General features: G+C 39.8%; 1 protein-coding gene across 2 annotated transcripts in view; it reads right to left on the bottom strand.

Moving 5' to 3' along the window:
• Positions 1–4188: 4188 nt before the first annotated feature.
• LOC127658640 (exportin-4-like) overlaps positions 4189–15400 on the bottom strand; it is a 66553-nt gene continuing 55341 nt past the window's right edge. For both annotated transcript variants that reach the window (XM_052148021.1, XM_052148020.1), the window contains exons 22-23: positions 7502–7594; positions 4189–5669 (exon numbers count right to left, since the gene is read on the bottom strand). In XM_052148021.1, coding sequence (XP_052003981.1) covers positions 5472–5669; positions 7502–7594 — 291 coding nt within the window. In that variant the 3' untranslated portion in view covers positions 4189–5471. The remainder of the gene's footprint in view (positions 5670–7501; positions 7595–15400) is intronic.

Below are 15400 nucleotides of genomic sequence, written 5' to 3'. Positions count from 1 at the left end.
GATTCATTTCCCAGCATGCTCCTCGATTCCCAGATCATGAATAAGACATCAAACGTTGACAAACATCCAACATCTGACCAAGATGTCTTTCTCCATCCAACTCCTGTTTAAAGGAATAGTTCACCTAAAAATGACAATTCTGTCCGTATTTGTACCTGTGTGTTATTCCAAATATGACAAAAATATCAGTCAATTCCAAACACAAAGCTTTTGCATAGCTTCAAAAGACTTGGAATCATTTTTAATGTTTTTGTTCCTGTTTGGAGATTATTAGTCGTGGCCCTATGGAAAAGAGCTGCATGAAGATTCTTCAAAATTCTATTTTCCACAGGAAAACAATAATAAGAATACAAGATTGGAATAAGTTGATAATGAAATCTTCATTTTGTGTGAACTATTCCTGTAAGCTTTAAAGAATTTGTAAAGATGTCTTTGAAACTTAATGAAAACTTGATTTAGATTTTTTGGTAACATTTTACAATAATCTTAGTTAGTTACTTTCAACATATACAAATACATTTTTACAATACATAAAAAAAAGATTGTATTAGTTAACACTAATGCACCATGAACTAACAATGAACAATTGTATTTTTATTAACAAAGATTAATAAATGATGTAACAAATATATTGTTCATTGTTTGTTCATACCTAATGCCTTTACTAATGTTAACAATGGAACCTTATTGTAAAGTGTTACCGATTTTTGTTTCCAAGCAGACAGCTCACCTGTCCAGCCCAGTTGTAACGTCCACTCACCTGTTCGGAGTAATATTTTGCCCTTAGCGAGGCATTTAATAGTGAGCGCCACCTTGCTGAGACACTCCTCAGACAGATATGAAGGTCTGCAAGGACAATGTCAAAGCTCTGAGAAGGGACATCCTCAGGAAGGCACAGGCGGTTGTTATAATCATAAGAGATAAACTCTTCTCCATATGCTGCAAAGTGTTGGTCATTCTCCAGAACAGCAGAGACACCATTCAATCTCTCAGATTCCCACTGCTACACTTGGTGCACTCACACAAGCTAGCTCAGAAATAGAACATTTAAGAAAACAGGGACAACAAAAAGAGCAATGTAGTGTCTGATTTGTCATTTAATTGATGCTTTAGCTATTTACTCAGTAATGCACACTAGTAACACTTTAGCAAAATTGTTGTTAATCCAAAATTTTCAAATTGTGCGATTCATGGAAATCCAAAAGTGGGAGTGAGAGCAATCTCTCAACAGGATAATTTGAAAACAAATGAAAGCAAGTGTTTTAATTCCACTTTATGTAATATTTTGGCAATTTCATGTATTTGTCAAACTGGTTAAGTAATTGTTTTGCGCCTCTCCATGATTCCATGCTCGACCTGTCAAGTACTTTAATTCTATGGCGCATGGATCACAGGGACTAAACGTGTGACACAAGATTGGCACGTTTTTTCTGAGGTGAATCTTTTACATAACAAATTATAGCAATGTTTTTAAAATGTTAAAGTAAAAATTCACACAAAATTCTCACATCCCAGATGACTTCATTTCTTCTGCAGAACACAAATTAAGAATTTTAGAAGAGCATTCAGCTCTGTAGATCTATACAATGGAAATTAATGGTGACCAGAACTTTGAAGCTCCAAAAAGCACATAAAAGGCCACAAAAAGATAATCCATTGGCTTAATCAATGTCTTCAGAAGCAATCCAACTGATTTTAAGTGAGAAGAGCACAAAATAAAAATACATTTCACTATAAATCTTGACAGCAGTCCCCTTGGTGATCATGATTACACTTCCAAGCGGCATCTTGCAGTCAGCGCTAGAGGGGTGCATTACCGCAGAACTCTCGCAGGACCATATCAGATTTCTTGCAGCGCAGGATTACATTTCCGAGTTAAAGGTGGTAGAGGATGGTATGTCCATGATTGTGTGTGTGAAAGTGGGCGGTCAGAGAAAAGCCTGAAAAAGCCGATATAGGTATCTATATATCTATATATATTATTCTATGAATGCAAAAAACAAAACAATAATTATTTTATTTTATAATTCATTTTATTTTGATAACAATAAACAGAAAATCCAATGTTAAAATGTGCACACAACACATGCATCAAATTATCAAATATTTAGAGCAGGCTATAGTCACCAGAGCTTTACGAGAATGGCAGAGCAAAGCGTGGAAACACTGGGTCAAAGGATGTGGAACTGGAAGATGGTCTATTTAATTGTTAAGAAACCAACCTCAGGCTAGTCAGATGTCATGCATTATCTGAGAATAGCAATAATAGAAAAATAAAACATTATTTGTGTACACTTGTTGTCTGTTTTTATGGCTTTTGCTCTATGTGGGTTTACAGGAGTGGTCGGGATGAAAATCTCTGGGGCGAACAGAGTAAAATGCAGCAGCAGCATTCGGGTGCAATATAGAAATGTGTGGGAGCAGTATGGAAATAACTGTCCCGTGCAGACCTCTGCGAATGCGTCAAGCACTAGGCAGGCCCTAGCATTTTGGGGGCCCTAAGCAGATTTTCAAAAATCAGCTGCATAAAGTACTGCAATGCATCTCCTCCTCAGGGACTGCAGCAGATTTGCCAGTTCTTGCTGTGAGATGTTACCCCATTCTTCCACCAAGGCACTTGCAAGTTCCCCGTCATTTCTGGGGGGAATGGCACTAGTCCTCACCCTCCGATCCAACAAGTCCCAGGCATGATCAATGGGATTCAGATCCGGGCTCTTCGCTGGCCATGGCAGAACACTAACATTCCTGTCTTACAGGAAATCATGCACAGAATGAGCAGAATGGCTGGTGGCATTGTCATGCTGGAGGGTCATGTCAGTATGAGCCTGCAGGAAGCTCAATCTGATGATGCTGTGAAACCGTCCCAGACCATGACGGACCCTCCACTTCCAAATCAGTCCTGCTCTGTGACGCTCATTCCTTTGACGATAAACGCGAGTTCGACCATTACCCATGAGAGACAAAACTGCGACTCGTCTGTGAAGAGCACTTTTTGCCGGTCCTTGCGGGTTCAGCGAAGGTGGATTTGTGCCCGTAGGCGACATTGTTGCTGGTGATGTCTGGTAAGGACCTGCTTTACAACAGGCCTACAAGCCCTCAGTCCAGCCTCTCTCTGCATTTTGCAGACTGTCTGAGCACTGATTTGACTTGACTTGATGGAGGGATTGTGCATTCCTGGTGTAACTCGGGCAGTTGTTGTTGCCATCCTGTTACCTGTCCTGCAGGTGTGATATTCGGATGTTCCGATCCAGTGCAGGTGTTGTTAACCGTGGTGTGCCACTGCGAGGATCCGGTCCTTCCTGTCTACCTGTAGTGCTGTCTTAGGAGTCTCAAAGTACAGACATTGCAATTTATTGCCCTGGCCACATCTGCAGTCCTCATGCCTCCATGCAGCATGCCTAAGGCATGTTCACACAGATGAGCAGGGATCCTGGGCATCTTTCTTTTTTTTATTTTTTTATCTTTTTTCTTTAGTGTCCAACGTCTTTATAACTATGACCTTTATTGCCTACCATCTGTAAGCTGTAAGGGTCTCAACGACTGTTCCACAGTTGCATGTTCATTAACTTTTTGGTTCATTGAACAAGCATGGAAATCATTGTTTAAACCCTTTACAATAAAGATCTGTAAAGTTATTTTATTATTTTTTGAGTTTATTTGTTTCTTCTCACCTAAAACCAATTGGTTCATTTCAGAACACATTGTTTAAACCACAGGAGTTGTCTGGATTACTTTTATGCTGCCTTTATGAGCTTTTTAGAACTTAAAAGTTTTGGTCACTATTGACTAACATTGTATGAACCAACAGACCTGAAATATTCTTCTAAAAATCATCATTTGTGCTCTGCAGAAAAAAGTACTTGTCAGTCGGGGTTGAGACTTGTCCCAATCCAGTCCATCCACTCTCAACATAAAATTCTTGCAACGCTGCATGGGTAGCCGCAGAGAGCTGAGGCACATCATCGTCACTATCACTCATAATAGCTAACCCTTTACAACAAAGTGACACCGAGTGAACTAAATGAGATAAAGCTGAAGAAACATCGCGCTCATTCAATAATGATGCTAGCAGCAGTAACTCTAGCAAACAAATCAATACTTTGTTACTTTATAACGAAAATTGCAGCATACGTATTTTGTTTATGCATTTCAATTTTATTAAATATTGCCCAATAATAATAATAAAAAAGTTAATTTCTTCCCCTCCATACCATGCATACTTCTGCCATATGGAACATCAGACTGAAATGGTAAGAATATCAGAATGGAGTATGGTATTCCTAAATCAGCCAAGGACAAAAAAAAAAGAAGAAGTATACTAATAAATATACTGTACATGCACACATATTTCCAGATCAAGCAGACATAACACTCAGATAACAAACTGATGAAACGTAGATCACAAAAGAAGACACTTTTTATAGCAAGTTTATATACAATTTTACAAGTCATTTCAGGCAATCCAAAATAACAATTAGTGGGTCACATCCCTCGGTAGTCATTTTTGGTATTTTATTGCTACAGCAATGTTGTCTGTTCCACAATCATGAGTTTATGTCAGTGTTAGTGAAAGTGGAACATTATTGAAGTTATTGTAAAAGCAAAACTTTAGTGGGCACGTTAGGTGACCACAGCCATTTGAAAAACTGATCGGACATCATTTTTTGTTGAAAATGCTTTCAACTGTACTGCTGTGATCAGGGCAAAATGACAACAGCAAAGAGTAAAACTACAAATCAACCAAACGGGGAAAAAAATTAAATAATTAAAACTAGACCCTTTTTCAGGGTGAAGTCATCATAAAAAAAAACCTGACATTTCTCTCGACTATAATCTTATAAAAACTTTCCAGTCTGTTTTGCTTTTTAAACACATTTTCATTTTTTGTCTTTTTGAAAATATATATATACACTCTTAAACACAAAGTGATTTGGTTTCTTTTTCATAATGCCTTTCATGTAATTAAAGTTTTATTGGGAAAGGCATTTTCATTGTCATAGCAAACACAGCTCACAATCCTAGTTACCGTGAGCACAAGACACAGTTCTACTCAATGCCTTACGGACAGCTGGATGTGAGACATGAGAAACCAAATACGAAGGCACTCGAGGAGAAACGTCTGCAAGTTTGAGTGTAAAGGGGGAGAGGAAGAAGCCAATTTTCAGTGAGTCTACCTGCTGCCTTGATAAATGTTTATATGAAGACCTCTCAGTGGCGAAGTAAACAATGATCAAATCAGAATGAGATGAACACAGTGTGTCATCTCCTCTCTGTCTTCGCCAGCCTCTCCACAGCCTCCCTTTGCTCTGGAGGCATACATACATGCCTGAATGGCCAGACCAGAGCACAGTGCTTTTTTCGAGTTCACCCTCTGAGCATCTCCACAGTTTGGCATGTTGAAAGGCTTCTCTGAGTGGTAGAGGGGTTTGGAGAGGGGAAACTATCCTGAACAGTCGCTGGATGAAGGTGGTCTATTTGACACAAAGTAGCCCCCCCACATTGGCAACAAACTCCTCCAGGCTTTTAAGGAAGGCCACCCTCTGTTTGCGGTCCATGGTAGGAGGTGTGCTGCTGGCAGTGAGGTTGTTGAATGCATCTGCCAGCCGCTGGTAGATCACAGCATCCCTCTGACTGGAGAGCAGCGTCTCCACCAGCTCTGAATAATCTGCCTAAGATGAACACCATTACTTAATAAACACAATCTCAAGTTTTATCATTTTAACTCATTTTAAATGATTTTGTGTCCGATGGGACCTCAGAAACAGCTGGGATTCAGGCCGGGTTCGGGTCAGTTTATCAAGAATGACTTAAACTTAAATGACGGGTTCGGTTGTGTTTCGAATTAATGAAAAAATAAACAAGCCTACCCATTTCATGCATGCGCTCTGACTCACAGACAAGCGAACAAACGAGTTAGGGGCCATTCATACTGAATGTGATTTTGCGTGCATCTGTGCTGTTTTTCTATTATTATTTTTTTTACAATGTAAACACCTGCTGGAAGGATGTCTTTGATTGTTGCACCGCATCCCACTGTTTCTCTTTTAGCCACCGTGTCATGTTAAAAAGAAATTTCAAGTTTTAAAAAACATCTAGGAGACACCTATGTTGTTTCATTTGTCTAGCTTGTTTTTATTGCTGGTGTCACAAAGATTCTACGTTCTGAATACTGCAAAAAAATGATTTTCTAGACAAGTATTTTTGTCTTGTTTTCCTGTCAAATTATCTAAACTTTCTTAAAACATGATTTATTTACTTGTCAAGCAAAATGGGATAAGATATTAAGTCTTAAGAAAAATCTGCCAATGGGGTAAGCAAAATAAACTTAATTTAAAGAGAAAACAAGTTTATTTTGCTTACTCCATTGGCAGATTTTTGTTCTTGTTTTGAGTCTAAAGTTCACTAAATTTAGTCAGATTCATCTTAAAACAAGACTTAATATCTTATCCCATTTTGCTTGACAAGTAAATAAATCATGTTTTAAGAAAGTTTAGATATTTTGACAGGAAAACAAGACAATTTTTTTTTGCAGTGAATAAGGCCAAGCTTCAAAGAGGTCTTTGTGACTTTTAGACTGTTACAAAGGATTCCAGAATGTTCTGCACCAAGCAAAGATTCGATGCTTGATAAACTGTAAACCTATGTTTTTTTCCCCCCTGTATGCTCTAGTCTGCTGAGGGGCCGCTGTGTGTTGTAAAAACTGTGCATGTTTACTGTTGCTATACTGTTACGAATATTGCCTACAATGCTTACATAAAATACAGCCAACTGCATTAAATTTACTTTCTTAGAGAAGAAATTATAAAGACGATTTTATACACGATTTCTGGTCCGGGCTTAAAATCTGACATACCGGTTCCGGCCACATTTTAAAAGGATAGTTCACCCAAAAATAACAATTCTGTTATCATTTACTCACCCTCATGCCATCCCAGATGTGTATGACTTTCTTTTTTCAGCAGAACAAAGAATTTTAGAAAATATCTCAACTCTGTAGGTCCATACAATGAAAGTGAATGGTGATCAGACCATTGTAACTCCAAAAATCACATGAAGGAAACAGATGATTCAGATGTGAAAGTGGAGATTTAAAGTATAAAAAAACAATTCCTTTTAACGCTTTCTCACCCACACCTATAATATCCCTTCTGAAGGTATCGATTTAACCACTGTCATATGGATTACAATCATGCTTCCTTTATGTGATTTTTGGAGCTACAAATGTCTGATCACCATTCACTTACATTGTATGGACCTACAGATCTGAGATATTCTTCTAAAAATATATGTTTGTGTTCTACTGAAGAAAGTCATACACATCTGCGACAGCATGAGGGTGAGTAAATCCTGAGAGAACTTTCATTTTTGGGTGAACTACGCCTTTAAGCCCTGTGCAGACCTCTAATAGGAAGTTTGCTAAGGCCCCGTCATGAGCCCTGGCCCCTCTGGTTGAGAACCACTGACTTACAGCAATGCATTCAGTGATGAAACATGTACATACCTGGTGCAGGCATACTAGTGTATAGAGGGCTTCCCCAGCTGCCACAGTCATCTCAGTGTTGTGCTTTTGCAGCACAAGCATATCAAACACCAACTATGGAGGAAAAGAGAGTGAGAAATTGATATTTACATTTCAGACAAATAAATGTTATATATTAGCTTTAGACGAGCTACATGGAAATTAATCAGACCATATTTGGCAATTTTGAGATTATCATCTGCAATGGCCTATAGCCCTGCCCACTTTGCCAATATTTAGTAGTTCCCTTATATCAGTTTCAAAAAGCTAATAGGTAATTAACATTTTCTGTTTAGAATTTTTTCGAATAGCACAAAATGTTCATTTAATTTCAGAAATTGCATATGTTTCAATTGTCATTGTTTTATCTGTGTATTTGGCATATTATCGCCATATGGCACCCTGCTTTTTAAGGCTGGATTATACTCCACAACTTTTAAAATCATAACAGATTCTAAAAATACTGGGTATCACATAACGCTTTGACTATATGAATGCTCTGCATTTATAAAGTATTCAGACCAGTGTATTTTTTCACATATTGTTGGGTTGCAGCATTACACTGATCAGCCACAACATTAAAACCACTGACAGGTAAAGTGAATGACATTTATCATCTCATTACAATGGCACCTGTCAAGGAGTGGGATATATTAGGCATCAGGTGAACAGTCATTTCTTGAATTACATGAGTTGGAGGCAGGAAAAATGGGGAAGCGTAAGGATCTGAGCGACTTTGACAAAGGCCAAATTGTGATGGCTAGACTACTAAGTTAGAGAATATCCAAAACGGCAGGTCTTGTGGGGTGTTCCTGGTATGCAGTGGTTAGTACAACCAGAAGGACAACCGGTGAACCGGCGAAAGGGTCATGGGTGCCCAAGGCTCACTGATGCGTGTGGGAGTGAAGGCTAGCCCGTCTGGTCCAATCTCACAGAAAAGCTACTGTAGCACAATTGTTGAAAAACTTAATGCTGGCATGATAGAAAGGTGTCAGAACATACAGTGCTTTCTCCGTATGGGGCAGATGGTTGCAGACCACGTACACCCCTTCATGGCAATGGTATTCCCTGATGGCAGTGGCCTCTTTCAGCGAGATAATGTGCCCTGCCACACTGCAAAAATTGTTCAGGAATGGTTTGAGGAACATGACAGAGTTCAAGGTGTTGAGTTGGCCTCCAAATTCCCCAGATCTCAATCCAATTGAGCATCTAAGGGATGTGCTGGACCAACAAGTCCGATCCATGGAGGCCCCACCTCGCAACTTACAAGACTTATTAAACAGTGGACAGGGTGTGAAACTAGCACCTGCCACCCGCCAAATGCGACGAGGTTGAATCCAGTTCATAAGTTCCTTGCCAAATGTATTTCGTGCATGGGAACTTTTGCTCATCAACCTGCAACAGGCGGGCGAAAAGTCTCGGAGTAACACATGACCAGTAATGCTGTTAGTCACAAAGACATGCGCTTGAAGAAACACATTTTATTATATTTTTAAGAGCAGACAAAAGAAAAGAAATCAACGCTTGTGTCTGATTTGCTGTTTGTTCAGATGCGTGCAGCACAAGCCTGTCTCGTGGATCAAGCACATGTCTGCATGCAGCGCAATTCAAGAGTTTTCACTCTTTTTTTTTCTCGGTTTCATTCATCTGAAAATGGTTTGCAAGAATAATGTTGTCTATGAAAATGCTGAAAATGATCTCAGATCATCTCTGGAGGTGCTGCGAGTTAATTCAATATATTTCCTCACGGTTGGCATGCATTGCAGATTCCGTGATGCAAATGGAGCCATTGGAAGTGGTAAATGTTTGGATTCAGGGAGGTGATTAAATACGATGTTTTATAGCTTGAAAGTGCGATTTCAAATTAGAAAAATCTTATGTTTTTTGTGTTTCAATAAATGAATAAACATTTTTAAAGCGAAATCAATTAAGCAAAAAAAATTAAATGCCTGTCATGTGAAACAAGCGCAATTAAAGAGTTTTTACTCTTTATTTCTCGGTTTCATTAGACTGAAAACTCTTTTATTCTTATGCAAGAATAATGTCATCTGTGGGAATTCTGCAAATTATCTCCAATCATCTCGTGAGGTGTCCGTCCCTTCAGACTCAAACAGTCCATGCACACCTACGAGAACTCCCACGACAACCTTGCCATCGGATTGCTCAAGTCTGGGGTTTCTATACAAATTTGTGAGACAGAATTAAACAGGAAAAGATAATCTATCAAACAAACTCCAGCCAACAGGCAGAATAAGCACAAAGAGCATGTAGATTCATCCATAATCTGTCCTGAAGGTGTTACTCTACTACAAAAAACAAAAAACTCCGGAACAGCACCAAGATTCCTCAGCGCAGATTCCTCAAACAGTCAAGCGAATGTTCAGTGAGCTGACCCACTCAGGCTCACAACATGAGTACAACAAGATGTTATGACTTACTCCATTGACTTTATAAAGGACATCGCTTGCAGTGGGCATTTGAATGTTTTAAGGCCATCCTTTTTTGGTTGGCAATATCAGTGCAAAATATTCAGTGCCATTGATCTTAAAGTTTCTTGCATTCCATGAATCGATCACATTTCTCTCATCGAATTCGCAAAGTCTGGAAACAAGTAAATGGTAGTGGCGTAGTGGCTAAAGCACAGGGCTGTTAATCAGAAGGTCACAGGTTCTAACCCCACGTCCACCACCATTGTGTCCTTGAGCAAGGCACTTAACTCCAGGTTGCTCTGGGGGGATTGTCCCTGTGCTAAGTGCACTTATTACTGGGACTGTAAGTCGCTTTGGATAAAAGCGACTGCCAAATGCATAAATGTCAATGTCAAATCCCTAGTCTAAATGTCAATCTCAGAAATTTGGACAGAATTGTTTGGGGCCTATCTCCCTCCTCGGATCGCCAAGCAGAATTCCAGTTTATGGCCTGGTATGTCGAGCAGATTCGGGAAGAGCCAATCCAGGAACTTCAGCATTGCCGATATGTTCAGCATCTCTCGCCGCATTTCCTGCACCTGCTCTAGGGTGTCAGCTTGAGCACGTAAGTGTCTTTTAATGTCTCCAGAGCCCAAGCATTTTGAATTCTTTGACATACTGTCCTATTAGAACAGTTATGGAACAGTGTATCGAATCTCATCGGTTTATGGCATTAAAAGTATTAAAGGTGTCATGAATTGGATTTTTATTATAATGTTGCTTGGGGTCCACTTATAATGCTAGTGTGATTTCTTCATTAACAGTAGTCATAATATAGGAATAATTGGCCATTTTCTATCCAGTTTTTGTGCCTCTGATTCAAATGCTCCGTTTTTTGGGGCATGTATTCTTGAAGACTTCCGTGTAAACGCCCACTGCTGTGATTGGGTAACATCTTAACATGTGGATAAGTGTAAACACCCCTGCCATTGTGTGCATGTGGGGCTGTTTGGAAAAATTTGGATGGTTAAAAAAAATAAAATGACAACCGGAAAATTCATCCATACATGTTTGAACCAGATTCTGATCCTGAATTAAGCCCCTCCACAAACACCACTAATACTGCAGTCTGTGACAGCTTGCAAGTAATAACTGTAAATTACGTGTCTATTTGTGTAATAGGAATTAATTTTACTCTTGTTTAAATCAAGACGTTACACAACGGTGTGTATCTTGTCACATAGTTGGGGCATTTTCCAAAGGTGAAACATTTCCATGTTTTACAAATGCTGAGTAACATATGACAGTACCAAATAAGGTGTAAATACATAGTGCTATCAGTTATAACTGTGAAAGGATACTTACTGTGTAACATGTAAACATATACAGGATACATTCACTGGTGTTTGTCGCACTGTTGTTTGTCATATAATCATCTTTCATCATACACTCACCTAAAGGATTATTAGGAACACCTGTTCAGTTTCTCATTAATGCAATTATCTAATCAACCAATCACATGGCAGTTGCTTCAATGCATTTAGGGGTGTGGTCCTGGTCAAGACAATTTCCTGAACTCCAAACTGAATGTCAGAATGGGAAAGAAAGGTGATTTAAGCAATTTTGAGCGTGGCATGGTTGTTGGTGCCAGACGGGCCGGTCTGAGTATTTCACAATCTGCTCAGTTACTGGGATTTTCATGCACAACCATTTCTAGGGTTTACAAATAATGGTGTGAAAAGGGAAAAACATCCAGTATGCGGCAGTCCTGTGGGCGAAAATGCCTTGTTGATGCTAGAGGTCAGAGGAGAATGGGCCGACTGATTCAAGCTGATAGAAGAGCAACTTTGCCTGAAATAACCACTCGCTACAACCGAGGTATGCAGCAAAGCATTTGTGAAGCCACAACACGCACAACCTTGAGGCGGATGGGCTACAACAGCAGAAGACCCCACCGGGCACCACTCATCTCCACTCCAAATAGGAAAAAGAGGCTACAATTTGCAAGAGCTCACCAAAATTGGACAGTTGAAGACTGGAAAAATGTTGCCTGGTCCGATTTCTGTTGAGACATTCAGATGGTAGAGTCAGAATTTGGCGTAAACAGAATGAGAACATGGATCCATCATGCCTTGTTACCACTGTGCAGGCTGGTGGTGGTGGTGTAATGGTGTGGGGGATGTATTCTTGGCACACTTTAGGCCCCTTAGTGCCAATTGGGCATCGTTTAAATGCCACGGCCTACCTGAGCATTGTTTCTCACCATGTCCATCCCTTTATGGCTACCATGTACCCATCCTCTGATGGCTACTTCCAGCAGGATAATGCACCATGTCACAAAGCTCGAATCATTTCAAATTGGTTTCTTGAACATGACAATGAGTTCACTGTACTAAAATGGCCCCCACAGTCACCAGATCTCAACCCAATAGAGCATCTTTGGGATGTGGTGGAACGGGAGCTTCGTGCCCTGGATGTGCATCCCACAAATCTCCATCAACTGCAAGATGCTATCCTACAGTGAGGAAAATAAGTATTTGAACACCCTTCTATTTTGCAAGTTCTCCCACTTGGAAATCATGGAGGGGTCTGAAATTGTCATCGTAGGTGCATGTCCACTGTGAGAGACATAATCTAAAAAAAAAATCCAGAAATCACAATGTATGATTTTTTAACTATTTATTTGTATGATACAGCTGCAAATAAGTATTTGAACACCTGAGAAAATCAGTGTTAATATTTGGTACAGTAGCCTTTGTTTGCAATTACAGAGGTCAAACGTTTCCTGTAGTTTTTCACCAGGTTTGCACACACTGCAGGAGGGATTTTGGCCCACTCCTCCACACAGATCTTCTCTAGATCAGTCAGGTTTCTGGGCTGTCGCTGAGAAACACGGAGTTTGAGCTCCCTCCAAAGATTCTCTATTGGGTTTAGGTCTGGAGACTGGCTAGGCCACGCCAGAACCTTGATATGCTTCTTATAGAGCCACTCCTTGGTTATCCTGGCTGTGTGCTTCGGGTCATTGTCATGTTGGAAGACCCAGCCTCGACCCATCTTCAATGCTCTAACTGAGGGAAGGAGGTTGTTCCCCAAAATCTCGCAATACATGGCCCCTGTCATCCTCTCCTTAATACAGTGCAGTCAGCCCTGTCCCATGTGCAGAAAAACACCCCCAAAGCATGATGCTACCACCCCCATGCTTCACAGTAGGGATGGTGTTCTTGGGATGGTACTCATCATTCTTCTTCCTCCAAACACGGTTAGTGGAATTATGACCAAAAAGTTCTATTTTTGTCTCATCTGACCACATGACTTTCACCCATGACTCCTCTGGATCATCCAAATGGTCATTGGCAAACTTAAGACGGGCCTTGACATGTGCTGGTTTAAGCAGGGGAACCTTCCGTGCCATGCATGATTTCAAACCATGACGTCTTAGTGTATTACCAACAGTAACCTTGGAAACGGTGGTCCCAGCTCTTTTCAGGTCATTGACCAGCTCCTCCCGTGTAGTTCTGGGCTGATTTCTCACCTTTCTTAGGATCATTGAGACCCCACGAGGTGAGATCTTGCATGGAGCCCCAGTCCGAGGGAGATTGACAGTCATGTTTAGCTTCTTCCATTTTCTAATGATTGCTCCAACAGTGGACCTTTTTTCACCAAGCTGCTTGGCAATTTCCCGTAGCCCTTTCCAGCCTTGTGGAGGTGTACAATTTTGTCTCTAGTGTCTTTGGACAGCTCTTTGGTCTTGGCCATGTTAGTAGTTGGATTCTTACTGATTGTATGGGGTGGACAGGTGTCTTTATGCAGCTAACGACCTCAAACAGGTGCATCTAATTTAGGATAATAAATGGAGTGGAGGTGGACATTTTAAAGGCAGACTAACAGGTCTTTGAGGGTCAGAATTCTAGCTGATAGACAGGTGTTCAAATACTTATTTGCAGCTGTATCATACAAATAAATAGTTAAAAAATCATATATTGTGATTTCTGGATTTTTTTTTTTAGATTATGTCTCTCACAGTGGACATGCACCTACGATGACAATTTCAGACCCCTCCATGATTTCCAAGTGGGAGAACTTGCAAAATAGCAGGGTGTTCAAATACTTATTTTCCTCACTGTATCAATATGGGCCAACATTTCTAAAGAATGCTTTCAGCACCTTGTTGAATCAATGCCACGTAGAATTAAGGCAGTTCTGAAGGCGAAAGGGGGTCAAACACAGTATTAGTATGGTGTTCCTAATAATCCTTTAGGTGAGTGTATATTCAGTGTTGAGACAAAAGCATACGTTGTTCATTACAATGAGTCATGATTTCATTAAAAAGGAAAGAGATTGTCTAAATATATTGATAGCAATACTCTTTAGGTGCATCAGTGGCAACTGCGCCATCATGCAAACAGAACAAGAAAATATATGCTGCTTAGAGATCCCTGTGCATTAATACTAATACACAAGCGTCTAAAATCACTAGGATCAAATCAAATACTCAGAACACATATATCAGTCTGTAACATATGAAGCAAAACAATTAACATGTATACTCACACTTGTTTGTTGCGACATCACTGTCGGGTCAAATATAGTTGGCACTGCATCAACTTTTAATTTAAGTCTCTCCGCAAAGCCTGCTTCGAACTGTGTCTTGTTTATGAAAGAATCATCGGTAAAATGAAGCGAGCAAACAAACACGTTCATACAAATGCAATCCGGGACTTCATTTGAAAAAAACATCCACTCTCTTAATGTTGGGATCTTTGCGAAGCAAATGCAAGAGATCTAGTTTCCCACAATCTGACAATGCAATGACTTGACATAATCGTGGCCATCGTGACACCTGTTGCTCCAAAAATAATCTCACCGCTCTACACTAACGGCAACACCGGTGGACGGTCCTTAGCAGTGTCCACGATAAAGTAGGCGTTAATCTGTTAATGCGGAGGCTGGCCTGTGCAGATGAAATACCTCACTATGTCGTATTATTGAGGAGGAAGTAGAGCACAAGCCATTTTGGTGCCTTAGTTTCAATAAAGCCTTTTTTTGGACTAACGAAGTTGTTTTCGGTTCTGAAATTTACAGTAAGTTTTTATAGTGCTATTAACTCTTATATGTCAAGATATCATGGTAAGTTTGATTTTCCAATTCATGACCCCTTTAAAACCATCAATGTGTGTAGAGCTCACTGTTCACATGTCTGATTCTTACATGGCGTCACGTGACTTCTCAGTTTTATTTTTTTATAAATTTGCAAAGTTATCAAAAATCAGTTTTTGTCATTATGTGGTATGGATTGTTGATTGATTTAAAAATTATATGAAAGCATTTTAGCATAAGGCTTCAACATAAAATGTAAAAAAATTAAGGGGTCTAAATATTTATTGAATGCACTGTAGCTGCCGATAAAACTGGGCACTGCACACTAAATGACTGATGATCACAAACTACCCTACTGTCAAGTCAATCCTATCGC

Source organism: Xyrauchen texanus, chromosome 18 (assembly GCF_025860055.1).
Source record: "Xyrauchen texanus isolate HMW12.3.18 chromosome 18, RBS_HiC_50CHRs, whole genome shotgun sequence".
Lineage (NCBI taxonomy): Eukaryota > Metazoa > Chordata > Actinopteri > Cypriniformes > Catostomidae > Xyrauchen > Xyrauchen texanus.
The sequence above is the reverse complement of the archived record's forward strand: the minus strand, read 5'-3'. Positions and strand labels throughout refer to the sequence as shown.